This window comes from Miniopterus schreibersii, assembly GCF_964146895.1.
Source record: "Miniopterus schreibersii genome assembly, chromosome: 3".
NCBI lineage: Eukaryota > Metazoa > Chordata > Mammalia > Chiroptera > Miniopteridae > Miniopterus > Miniopterus schreibersii.
In genome coordinates this window covers 10298003-10311045 of record NC_138103.1, presented here as the reverse complement: position 1 = coordinate 10311045, position 13043 = coordinate 10298003, and the positions used below count along the sequence as shown (strand labels likewise).

Sequence of the window (13043 nt, the reverse complement as noted above, 5' to 3'; positions counted from 1 at the left end):
ATCAGCCCTGGCCGGTGTGCTCAGTGGTCAGAGTTTTGGCCCACAGTCAAGGGCACGTACCTGGGTTGCGGATCCGCACCCCCAGTTGGGGCGCATGTGGGAGGCAACCAGTGGATGTGTTTCTCTTACATCGATGTTTCTCTCTCTCTTTCTCTCTCCCCCTTCCACTCTCTCTGAAAAGCAATGGAAAAAACATTCTCATGTGAGGAGGAAGGGAGGGAGGGAGGGAGGGAGGGAGGGAGGGAGGGAGGGAGGGAGGGAGGGAGGGAGGGAGGGAGGGAGGGAGGGAGGAAGGAAGGAAGATGGTTAATTGCAAATGATACGTCTTGGCTAGAGCTTCTAAGATAAAAACAACCCAGAACTCTGAGGATGGGCCCCAGTCAAAGAAAAGGCCTTGGCCAGGCACCCTGTGGTTGGTAAACAAATGTAGGTTTATGTTTTTAAAAAGGTTCAAGGTCCATGTATATTGTTTTTATGACTGTGTTTTAACCAACTTTTCAAATTGGCCAACTCCCAGCTGCGGCCCTAAGAAGCCAGCTCCCCCTATTCTGTCAGGAGGAGAGCGAGAGTCCGCATGAACAACCACCACGCTCCACTGAGACCAAATGTTTGAGTCTTAGCCACCTGAACTCAGGGAGACAAGGGCCACAAGGTACTACAGTGGCAGTGTGAATGTGAATGATGCTGGAAAAGGGTTGCAGAGGAGGGAGGAGAGTTTTAAAAGAGCAGTAATTAAGCTCCACGTCAGTTCTTAAACAGCCTCCCCCAATAAAGGGCTCTGGGACAGGTGGACTTTTCTGCCCATCATCACTTTTTGTTGCATCTGTCTCCAAACAAAACAAAACAGTAGCAGGCAAGACTTAAAGAGCAGGTGGAACTATCATGTGGCACCTGTGTTTGTGATAATCACATTTTCCGTTAAACTGCTATTTTGTGACTTCCTTTTTTTAAAAAGTGAAATCAAGCAGCCCCCCTTTTATGACTAGATAACCATTCTGAGAATACAATCCCTTTCCTTTTTTTGCAAATGGAAGTTCTGTGAGTAGCCTGAGGCTGGAACCTGTGCAAGGTAAAGCCATGTTCAAGTTCACACGGAAAAGGCCTGTGAGGCCGGGCCTCAGTCCTGGGAGTGGTCGGTACTCCCCACCTTCACACACCAGCCCCATGGCTGAAAGACTGGCAAGACTACAAACAGGCCAGGCCAGATTGACCTCTGATGGGATGTAACAAACAACACAGAGGATTCTATCTGACCCCTGCATTTGAGCATTACTTTGACAACAAAGGCAACAGAGTAATTCCTCCAAGTGCACGGGAGTCTGGCTTTTCTGAGAGATTTATCTTCTTCTCTGTAAAGTTATTTGATAAATCCAATAAGCATGCTGCTGTGTCTGTGACCAATATATAATAAGATTTAATTTTGGAGATTTTCTCAATTCATTTACTCCTTTATCTCACTCTATAATTTTATAACAAAAGGAGATTCACAGTTAACCGAAAAAGGCCTGCCTGAAAAGCACAGACAGGAAGTTGGTTAAACACAATGTTTCTCTCTCATCAGATTGCTTTTTGGTCTTATCAAGGCACTGTATAAACTTCCCCTCATTTGTTTCACCTTTACAAGCTTTTTGCTTTGTACTTAAAAACTGAAGTTTATTGGTGAAAGAATGGACACAAATTAATAGAATAGAATTAAAAGTCCGGAAAGAGACCCACATAGTACAGTTAACTGAACTTAGATGACGCAAAAGTGGCTAGAGGAAGGATGCCCCTTTCCACAGATGAGGCTGAGACAACTGGATACCCAGAGGCCAAAAAAATGAACCAAGGTATAAACTTCACATCATATACAAAAATTAATCCAAAGTAGATCATGGATTTAAACGTCAAACTATAAATCATTTAAAAGGCAACAGGTGAACGTCTTTGTGACCTTATTAGGCAAAAGGTTCTTAGATACAGCACTTTAGTCCACGAAAGAAAAAGATGGCAAATTGGACTTTATCAAAACTAAACACTTTGCCTTTTGAGAGACACTAGTAAAGACAATGACAAGTCACAGACTGGGAGAGAATTATTTATAAGCCACCTGACAAAAGACTTCTGACTAGAATATACAAGGCACATTCTAAACTCAAACATAAGAAAACAGACACAAGATTTGAACAAACACTTCACCAAAGAATATATACAAATGGTAAAGAAGCACAAGAAAGATGCTCAACAGCATTACTCATTGGGGAAATGCTAATGAAAGCCACAACATACCACCACTTCACACCTGCAGGATGGTTCAAAAGAACACGGAGTGTGGGGAGCAACTGGAACTCTCCCTGCAAAGTTCTCTCTCTTTTTAATATGTTTTGATTGATTTCAGAGAGGAAGGGAGAGAGAGATAGGAACATCAATGATTAGAGAGACTCAATGATCGGCTGCCTCTTGCACACCCCCCACTGGTATGTGCCCTGACCAGGAATCGAACAGTGACCTCCTGGTTCATAGGTCGATGCTCAACCACTGAGCCACGCCGGCCGGGCTGGAAAGTTCTGGCAGTCTGGCAGTTCCATATAGAGTTAGGCACACACTCTCCTCCTCCTCCCCTGAATGTGCCCAGGAGGGGGATGTTAAAGTTGCTTATTCTCGATAAACAGCCGTCCCTCTGGCAGATGGATAAACAGACCACAGAGCAGCCACACCGGAGACACAACTCTGCAGGAAAAGGCATGAACGGAGCCATGCAGCCAATGGATGGATGTCAAAGTGTATACTGCAGAGTGGAATAGTCAACCTCTGAAGGCCACGTACCGTACTGTCCTATTTAGGTGACATTTTGGGAAAGGCAGAACTTAGAGGGAACAGAATAGCTCAGTGGTTGCTGGGGTGGGCATCAGGAGGTACATGACTCTACGCATTTGTGAAAACTCAGAGCTGTAAGTAAAAGAAGCTGGTCTGAAAAGGCTACCTGCTGTATGATTCCAGTTCTAAGACTTTCTTGGACAAGGCAACTATGAATATAGTACAAAATCAGAGCTTGCCAGGCTGCAGGGAAGAAGGGGATAAAGTGGTAGCGCACAGGGGGTTTCTAGGGAAGGAAACTCAAGGATCTTATAACAGTGGATATAGGACATTGTGCATTTGTCAAAACCATAGAATATACACCACCAAGCGTGAACTCTAATTAAAACCATGAACTTGTGAACCCTGAGAAAGACGGTACCTACTAAAAAGGGCTCCTGGTGGCTAACTGGGCTCAAATTGTAAGAAAACAGAGCCTAGCCCTGGCTGGTGTGGGTCAGTGGTTAGAGTCATCCTGTTTACCGAAGGGTCATGGCATATACCCAGGTTGCAGGTTCAATCACCAGTTGGGATGCATGCATGAGGCAACTGATCGATGTTTCTCTCTCCCTCTCTCTCTGGAATCAATGAAAAACATACCCTTGGGTAAGGATTAAAAAAAAAAAAAGAAAACAGCCTAGCAGCCATTTCTACACAGGAGCCTGTCATGCAATCTGCACTTCAGGAAGAAGCCTGCACTGAACTGCCTGCCTACACTGTGTTTCTGCTATCAGAGCCAGCCCTTATTAAGAAAAAGTTCCTAGAATCCCATTTCAACCAATAGGACTGAGGCTTTCCCCATTCAACTGGAGCTGCTCTATTCTGACCAATCAGGACAATGCCTTTTGAACCAATCAGACTGCAAGGTTTTGGAGTCCTCTTTTGCAGGAGAGATCAATCAGGGACCAGGGGAGGGGACTTCTGTCCATACAAGCCAGCTCCCTTCTGGCTCTGAGAATACACTTTCTCTTTTCCCTGAAGACCGAAGACTGTGTTTCCCTGGCTGAGCTGAAATACCAAAGATGTCTTGTAGAGCAGAGCAGCCCAGGCCAGAGCCGACTGGCACAGAACAGAGAAGACCAAAGCACAGCAGAGCAGACCAGTGCAGTGCAAAGCAGGCTGGCAAGAAGGGAGCAGAGCACACCATCACGGAGCACAGCAGAGCTAGCTGGAGAGGGGCTGGCCATGCTGTATTGAAACTGAGCTGTTTCACACTGAATACAGTTTCCTTCTTTACCACACCCCAAACTGGGGATTCCTGTTGGCACTAAATGTTGCTAACAACCATCAGTTGACAGACTTTAGCTAATAATAATGCGTCAATACTGGTTTATCAATTCTAACAAATATATCATTTAATACGAGATACTTATAATGAGGAGAACATGTGCTGAGGAAGGAGGTAGACAGGAAACCTCTGTACTTACTACTAAATTTTCCTGTAAACCTATAATGGCTCTAAAAATAAAAGTGTGCTGTTTTAAAAAAAACTTATAGATCTGTAGATAAGTTCTGCAGTTCTTTTTGCTGTAGAACTTACAGCAAAAAGTATACAACTTAAAATATTTTATATTTAAAAATGGATGCTGTACACCCAGCCTTGTTCCTACACAGAATTAGAGAGATGCTTTCATCCAGATTGAGGGGTTCTGCTACCCTGAGACTCTTGCCAAGACCACCAGGATCCCCAGATTCCTACTTGGTCTACAGAGGGGCCTGGCCCGACCCTCCCACCCAGCTCCACTCCTCACCCTTGCCCATCCCTGTCCATAGACACCCCCCAACATACACACACACCCCAGGAAGATGATTTCTATTCAATGAACTTCATTAGCTGCCCTGCCCCAGCTCTAACACCACTACATATACAGCACCCATTTTTGTGCCTGGCATATGTGGGTACTCAGATCCTTCTAGAACTTATCAATGAACATGCCATGTAGTAGGCTTTCTGCCTCAGGTCTCTTCATGGCTACAAACAGAATTCTTTTCACTGACCTGGGACAACACTTCATGCTGTTTCAAACTTTTTCTCAGGTGTCTCGGCACCTCTCCAAGAGATGACAACGTAACAGATAGGGCACCTGAGCCCAGAGCAGCTAAGTGAGCAGGTGAGGCCCCCAAGTAAGAGATGGAAGCACCCGTAATGGGTTCCTCACAGCTGGCTCGCACACTCTATCCCAGAGGCAGCACTGCATTCGCCCACCAGTGGCTGAAATCCTGTTGAAGTGAGCAAACGCTCTGTTGGCACAGCCTGAGTGGATCTCTGCTTCCTTAGCCACCTCTCTGTCTTTTTCACTTATGTACTATATGAGGGCCATGCAAGCTAGCTTGACACTAGTCTCTACAAAAGAGAGCATGTAATTCTCTTCACTTCTACTGGTAAATTCAGGTGAAGGGTATGCAGGTGGCTGCTGTGCTATTCTATCAACTTCTCTGATATTTAAACTTTTTCACAACAAAATTTTCTGAAAAATTAAAAAAGCAGCTGTCTTGCCCTAGCCAGTCTGGTTCAGTGGTTAGAGCGCCAGTCTGCAGACTAAAGGGTCTCAGGTTTGATCTGGTCAAGGGTACATACCTCGGGTGCAGGCTTGATCCCCGGACCCAGTCGGGGCAAGTGCGGGAGGCAACCAATCAATGTGTCTCTCTCACATCGATGTTTGTCTCTCCCCCGCTTTTCCACTCTCTCTAAAAAAATCAATGGAAAAAATGTCCTTGGTGAGAATAACAAAAATAATAATAATGAAATAAGATAAAATAACAGCTGTCTTGCTTCTTAGATACCGAAGGATTTGGTATGATGCTACACTGTCACAGTGGAGAAAGCAGCCGGCAGCATTTAGAGTCAATGTGCTTCTCTACCCAGGACTGTGAGAGGGTCCCTGGGACTCAGACTGAACAAGGCTTGGGGCCTGGCTGGACATACCAGGCTGGAGTGGAGACCCTTCCTGAGCTACAGCTGGTGAGGATCCTGATTGGCAAGCACCAACAGCAACGGAAGGAGCACTGTGCTGACAAGTCACACATGAAGGACACGTGACATCCAGACTTTGCTGTGTCCCAGGGGAGAGCCAGCAGCAGTCAGAAGGACAGCCCTGTCCCTCAGCAGCACTCCTGAGCCTTCAACATCAGACACTGGCATGGGGCCTAGGGGGAGAAGCAGGAGAGAAGCAGAGGGTGCCAAGCCCTATGATAGACAGTCTTCCAGTCCAGGGCCTCTCTGGGCTCTGCCAGAGCAACCCTGTTGGTCTTTGACCTCTGTTGTCTCCAGCCCCCACTGAGGGACAGGTTCCCCTCACACCACAATGCTCCAAAGGTCCCTAGAGGGTTTTGCCACTGGGCAGCAACAGCATCCACTCACAACAGGGCTCAGCCAAGGCTTAAGCCACATGTGTTACATTTTTGTTGCCAGAAATACAGATAAATGTATTTTTATAAATATATCCCCATAACGAAAACTTGATCATAGTTTAAAACTACATAAAAAGAACATCTTTCCCCAATATGGAATTTTTCTTTTCTGATCAAAGTACATTCTTATTATATGTTCAAATTAACAAAAAAATGTATGAAGTAGAAAGTGTACCCACCACTCCAAGAGAACCCTGGTATAAGGTGGGGGTTTATGTGTCCAAATGCCTGGCTAGGGCCACGTAGCCACATGAGTACCTGCTCAGCCTCGCTTCCGAAAACAATCCTGCCTGAAGCCAAAGCAGCTCTTCACTCTTCGACACCCCTTTGCTAGCTAGCATGAGTACTGTTGTGATGTTCATCCTCAGAAGAACTGCTTGTCCTGATCTAATTAAGTCCTATAAGTGGGACTGCTGGGCCGGAGGGTTTACATACTTATGAGCGGGACATGTTACAAACTCACAGTCTGTTACTGCTGTTTGGAAACACAATCAGCAACAATGCTGAGACCTCTCCATCCAGTCATGAAACGTGATATCATTTTAATTTGCCTTTCTTCTTACTTTGAGCCAAGTGGAGTGGGATTGGCGCAAGGGAGGGTTTTTGGAAGGCTGGTAGTGTAACATTTACTGTTTCTTAACCTGGGTGGGACCACTTTGTGAAAACTCAGGAACTATGCACTTAGGTTCTATACGCTTTCCTGCAGGTTTGTCATATTTCTATTTAATATTCAAAGAAACTGCATTGTGATTCTGATTGCAACTGCATGTACTTGTAGATTAATTTAGGGAGAGCAGACATCTGTATAGTGCCATGTCTCTCCATGCCTTCAACCTGGTTTACCACAGTTGGGGTAGATCTTGATGTGGCTGAGGTTGTACCTGTCAGGTGTCTACACTCTATGCTCCTCCCCACTCTCCTATACTGTCCTCTTTAGAAAGAAGTCACAATGAACAGCTCACACTTAAGGGAAGGGAGCTAAGCTCCCCAGCTTGAGGAAGGAGTAGCTACATAAATTATGTGGAATTCTGCATGGGAGATTTGCATCTATTTATTTATTCAATCGATGATTCTATCAGTACAGACTCATGGAAATCAATGTATTATAAAAGCTGTAAGCCAATACTGTATTACTAAGTAAGGAGTCAAAGCACATACATGACGTAGACACTCCTGAATCCCTACTGGTCCAGAACCATCCTTCCCATCCTCTCACCTGGGGCCTCACTGAGGCAGCTCCTTGCTGAGGCTGAGAAGTAGCAGCTCTGCTCCTGGGTTTACTGGTACCTTCAGACTTGTAAGTCAGAGCTTTGGTGCTCCCCAATCTCCAGCAGTCCCTAAAACTGACTCTCTGGCCATTTTCAAGCTTATCAAAGCATGCCTTCCTTTCACCCCCGATCAGGAAGTGTCTCTCACTCTCCTATAGGACACTCTCCTCTCTGTGCTAATTACAAAAAAACTCCATCTAAGACAAAGCCAAGCAAACTCACTGCTTTTCCATCAGACTAACCCTAAACACCCAGGCATAGAGCCAGCAATACTCACTCACCCAACGAATCTGGGGGAACTGAAATAAAAGGTGAAGTGAGATTTACCCCAAAAGATCTCATCACAGGGAAGTGTGCTCCCTCAGGGGGTACCTCTCTCACCTGCTGCTGAGACAGTAACATCAGAAACAATCGCAGCCAAGGATCTTTCCCCTACTTAACGAGGTTCCTCAGATACAACACCACGCAAACATCCCAGACCTAGGAGTAAACACAGCTTCCATATGACAAATGCAGGGCAGGTATAAGGGTGGGAAGGAAGACGGGATGCTGAAGCTGCAACAGGCAAATGGGGTGTGGGAGTGACAAATGACCCACAAGGCCACCACCGGTGGCCTCTTCCTACTCGCCTGATCATACCCCACACAACTTCAGGAGGCTCCCTTTGCCCAAGGCCACCAGTAGTTAAGACTACCCACACTCCTGGCAGTTGGAGTGAGTCGCTGCTCTTTTGCATGGTGGTGATACATATGTCCTAATTACTATCAAGACTAGCTGCAAAAGGGTGGAGGATCACAGAAATAAAGCCTGAGAATACAACATGAGCATCTGTAAGGGCAGATGCTGGGCTGGAGCCAGAGCAGAAGCACACACAGTCAGCCACACCTAGCAGGAGCTCACGCCTGAGAAACGGAGCTTCCAGGCCATCCAATCCCAGGCTGGGGGAGACAAGAACAGGGAGAGATAAGAACCAGAGGTACAGGAAGGCAATGTCCTGCGGACGTAGCAGAGGCCAGTGAAGACTGTTCCAGGAGACAGCTCGACCTACAGGACAGCTGAACTATGACGAGCAGGGGTCTTGGGTAGCGGGGGAGTTCACCCAAGACAAGGAACGGACAGAGCGGTCCAGGTGAAATCGCGGAAGCTCTAGTGGGGTGAGTGGGAGGGACAGGTGACTATTTCTAGTTCTATATTTCAGAGAACAAAGCAAATGCCCAACAGGAGCAGCTGGTGTCTCACAATACAATCTGTACTTACCCAACCTGAATGAGCTCATTCAACTTGGTGGCATTCTTGTCATCCATACCTATAAAGAGAAAAAAAAATAGACATGACCTTGAAGCAGTTAGGAGGACTGGTAAACATTCCCATATAATTAATTATATTCCTTGTAGAATCCAAACGCTTTACAGAATGTAAGGTCTTCCAAAGAAAACCTGTTAGCTGCAGCCCCTCCCTCAAAGTCAAAACTGGGTATCACTTGTGCTGAGGCTGCTGTCCCCACCTGCATGTCCTCTCCACCCACCCGGACTTTCTCAGTGGAACCACTATCTGCCTCTGCAGACACTCACTCCTCCCAAAAACTCTCTCAGACCCCAGGTTACCCTGAACCTCCACTCGTCCCCAACCGCCTAGTTCAGAGACTCCTTCCTCAGGGTAACCCACTGTGCCCTATGTGCACTTCTCTTGCTGGGCTCGTGTTACTTGTGGGCCTGCCTTAGCTTTGAGCCCTCGGTTCCCAGGGTCTGCTGGATGACCAGCCCAGACACTGCATTTCCTTTGCCCTACTGGTACATAGCACTGTCCTCAGATATGTGAGAAAGCAAGTCTAGTAGTAACCAGGTAATGGAGGAATCTAGGTGATAGGCGTCTGAGTGCTCACTGTAGAAGTCTGAATTTTTCTATATATTTTGGGGGAGGGAAACAACAAGCCACAAACACACATCCAGACTGAAAATCAAAAACAAGGACAAAATCTTAAAAGCAGCCAGAGGAAAAAAGGCACATCCGTCCAGAGAAACAAAGACACAGATGTGACCTCTCACCAGAAACAGTGGAGGCCAGAGATAGTGGAACATCTTTAAAGCGATGAAAGGAAAAAAACCTGTCGATCAGAATTCTACATCCAGCGAAAGTACCTTAAGCGTAAAGACTAAAGACTTTTCAGATATAGAAATAACTACAAGAATTCATGGTCAACACTATACAAGGAAGACTAAAGGAAGTTCTGTAGGCTGAAGAGAAACAGTACCAAATGGAAATAGATCTTCAAGAAAGGGACAGCACCAGAGAGGATGAACTTATAGACTTGCTCATTAAATAAGAGGTCACACGCAGACCTGCCGTCAGATGGGCATAAGTCAAACAAGCACACATGAGTGTAAGGGCAGTTGTGATGGTGCATGAAGGGAAGGTCTGGTGTGCTGAGTGTGTGAGACACGGTGGCCCAGCCTGTTGTGGAGGTTTGTAAACATTCAAGCTAAGATCAAAGGGTAGGCAGGAGTTCATAGGCAAAGAGGAGGAAAAGGCCCATTATCCTGTGTCTGGCAACATCAGATAGACAGACAGAAGGCCAGGTAGGTGGCGCAACCTCAACTTCAGGGTTTGAGTCACCAAACAGGGCACTGTCCAAAAAACTACCCTTCAAAAAAAAAGCACTCTGAACAAACCGCTGAGTATACAGGCAGCCATGGTGTCCCCCCTTTACCCTGTCCCAACACTGGTGCTGTGGCAGATGAAATAAGCACGGAGTGTAAAAATCAGGCCTGGGGGCAGCATGGGATCTTGTCATTTAATAGCCAATGATACTTAAAATCATTCGTTTTTCATCAAAATGGAATGAATGTCCTCACCCCTTTTTTCAGACAGGAACAATGCCATCTCACATAGCTGTTACAATGTTTGATACAAGGTAATGTGTGTCAAAGGCCCTGGAATACATCTGGGACTCAAAGTCTACTATTTCAGGATTTGCATATGCCTGAATATCTGTCAGAAAAAGGCATTAATAAAAAGCATGCTCTGACCTCCTGAGCACTCATTTTCTGAACAGCCAGAAAGAGTTAACACTGAGCAGATGTGAGAGGCTGCCATGTACAGGGCACTCTGCAGAAGGCTGCATGTGCAAGCATGTCCTTCTCCAAAAAGATTCATGAAATGACACAATAGTGTCCCAGCACATGGATCAGTGTGTGGGGGCTCAGAGGGAGGATGTGTGTGTGTGTGTGCGTGTATGTGTACACACGTGTGAACATATGCAAGTGTGGTGTGTAGCTGGGCTGAGAGGGATGACTAGGCATTACCATCAGGACGGAAGCAGCTGAGCTGGAGGGGTGCCCAGCAGGGAGATGAGCTAAAGTCCAAATGCGGAGGCCCCTTGGGTCAGGGGGCCAGGTGATACCCCAGGGGTGGCAGGAAGCTACCCAAGGTCACAGAGCCAACAAGAGGATGAGGCCAAAGATTCTTGTGAAAGCAGAAACTGACTGAGAGGCTCAGATGTGGCAGGGATAGAGGAGGGGCCATGGCATCACTGACAAAGAAGGTGGTACCAACACGCTGCCATGACCACAAACAATTTAGGTCTAGGACAGAGAGACGGAAGCAGAAGAGAAAGTAGGGATTCAAGGGAGGTGGGGCCCTAGAGTCCCTTCAAAGCAGGAGCTGGGGGGGATTTACAAACAAGTCCTCAGACTGCAGAGGACAGAGTAGGGACCAAGACCCTTGTTCCATTCAGAGCCTCTTATACATTCTTGCCTATTTCAGGAGAGCGGAGGTTACCCAACATAGGCCAGATGTGCAGAGCAAGCAGTGAATGCCCTTCACCCCAGTCCTTCTGCTGCTTCCACACCCCCAGCCACGTGCCCACTCAGCAGTGACATGTTAAGTAACTGGTTAAGATGATGGCTATGGATGTATAACAGGCAGACAAGTGGCATCTGCAGTGGCAAGGGTGCACCCTCTTGTCTGTGGTCATGTGGGGAGGCAAAGTAGGGATGCAAGGCCCTGGGCACAGGTGCCCCAGGAAGGCCAGAGCGCCCTCTACATCTAAAGAGAATCTACTCACAAGGAAAAGATTGGAACAATGCAAAGGGAGGGGCCCTAACCCTTCAAAGTACCACTGTCACCAAAGACCAAAAAGTGGGGGCTATTCTAGGTCAAAAGACTTAAGGGACAACACAGCTATGAGCAGGGCAATGTCAACAGGTGCCCTGCTGGCATGCTGGGACATGCTGGGAAAGCTGGCATGTTGGGACATGCTGGGAGATCTGAACATGGGCAGGATATTAGGTAAGACTGTGGTCCCTGTCTGATAAATGAGAAATGTATTGGGTGTAATAATAGGGTTGTAGGTCTGTAGGAGAATGACCTTGCTTTCAGGTGACACAGGGTGATGGATTTAGGGGTGTGCTAGGAAGTCTGCAACTTACAGTAAATGGCTGAGCAGAAAAAAAAGCAAGTATGTGAGGGGGAGAAGGAAGGGTGACTGCACACACAAGTGTTACAAAGGTCACTGACTGGGAAGTTGAAGTGCAGGTATGTGATGGTCATTACATTCTTCTTCACTGTTTCTGAGTGTTAAAATGTTTTAAGACAAAACCTGGAGGGAAAGCAGAAGACCCACTGGGATCAAAGACCCAATAGTGCCAGGACAGCGGGCCCTGCTCCTCGTGGGAGCTCGTACTCACAGCCCCCAATCTTCTTGCGCAGCTCGCCATAGCAGATCAGACCGTACAGCTCCTGGGACGACTTCTTCAGCCCTCGAGAGAACACTGAAAGACAGGAAGTGACAAGGTTTTAGGAGGGGGAAAATACAGCTGTTTCATGGCTGGCCAGCTCGTGTGCACAAGGACAGCGCCAGAGGAACATTCAACACTGCTGATTTCTCGGTTTTGCTTACTGCACCTTGGAACCGCAGAATATCAACATCAGGAGAGACTGGGCAGAGTATACGGGAACACAGTGCCATTTTTGTACTTTTCAAAATAAAAAGTTACAACCAGAAAAAAGGGGGCAGGTGTAGAAAGTCAGTCCGAACAGGCAGATCAATGTCCCCGGGAAGAGAAAAAGGGATGGCCAGCATTCAGCTCCCAAGGAGGCAGCGGGCTGGGACGTTACCATCACCAAATTTGTCATCCACTTCTCTCTACACATGCAGGATCAGCCTGAGCTCTGTATGAGGTGGACAGCCCTGGAACCATGGAAGTGGACGTGTCATGTCTCCTCTGACCAGTGATCTACAGGGCCCAGGCCTGGGAGTAGACCAAAGAGGAAGCATGGCTCCAACGTTCAAGACTGCTCACACCCTCTCTCCACTGTTCTCTGGTATAGGCCCAGTTATATTCGGGAAGCAACACATATGGGAAAGGCAGCACGTCCCAGCCTGCCCTGCAGCCAGACATGGCCACAGCATAAGTCCTGGCCTTCGGAGTGAGCAGAAGTATGTGGGAGACTTCTGAAAGGCTTCTTAAAGGGCTGATTCAGGCAGAATTGTGCTCATTTTTCCTTCAGAACTGCTGCCTGGGGGCATCT

At 47.0% G+C, this 13043-nt stretch overlaps 1 protein-coding gene across 3 annotated transcripts in view; it reads right to left on the bottom strand.

Annotated features, from left to right (window-relative positions):
* Positions 1-13043, bottom strand: part of CRAMP1 (cramped chromatin regulator homolog 1) — a 62576-nt gene that overhangs the window by 24170 nt on the left and 25363 nt on the right. For all 3 annotated transcript variants that reach the window (XM_081133822.1, XM_081133821.1, XM_081133820.1), the window contains exons 5-6: positions 12200-12283; positions 8772-8820 (exon numbers count right to left, since the gene is read on the bottom strand). In XM_081133822.1, the coding sequence (XP_080989948.1) occupies positions 8772-8820; positions 12200-12283 (133 nt within the window). The remainder of the gene's footprint in view (positions 1-8771; positions 8821-12199; positions 12284-13043) is intronic.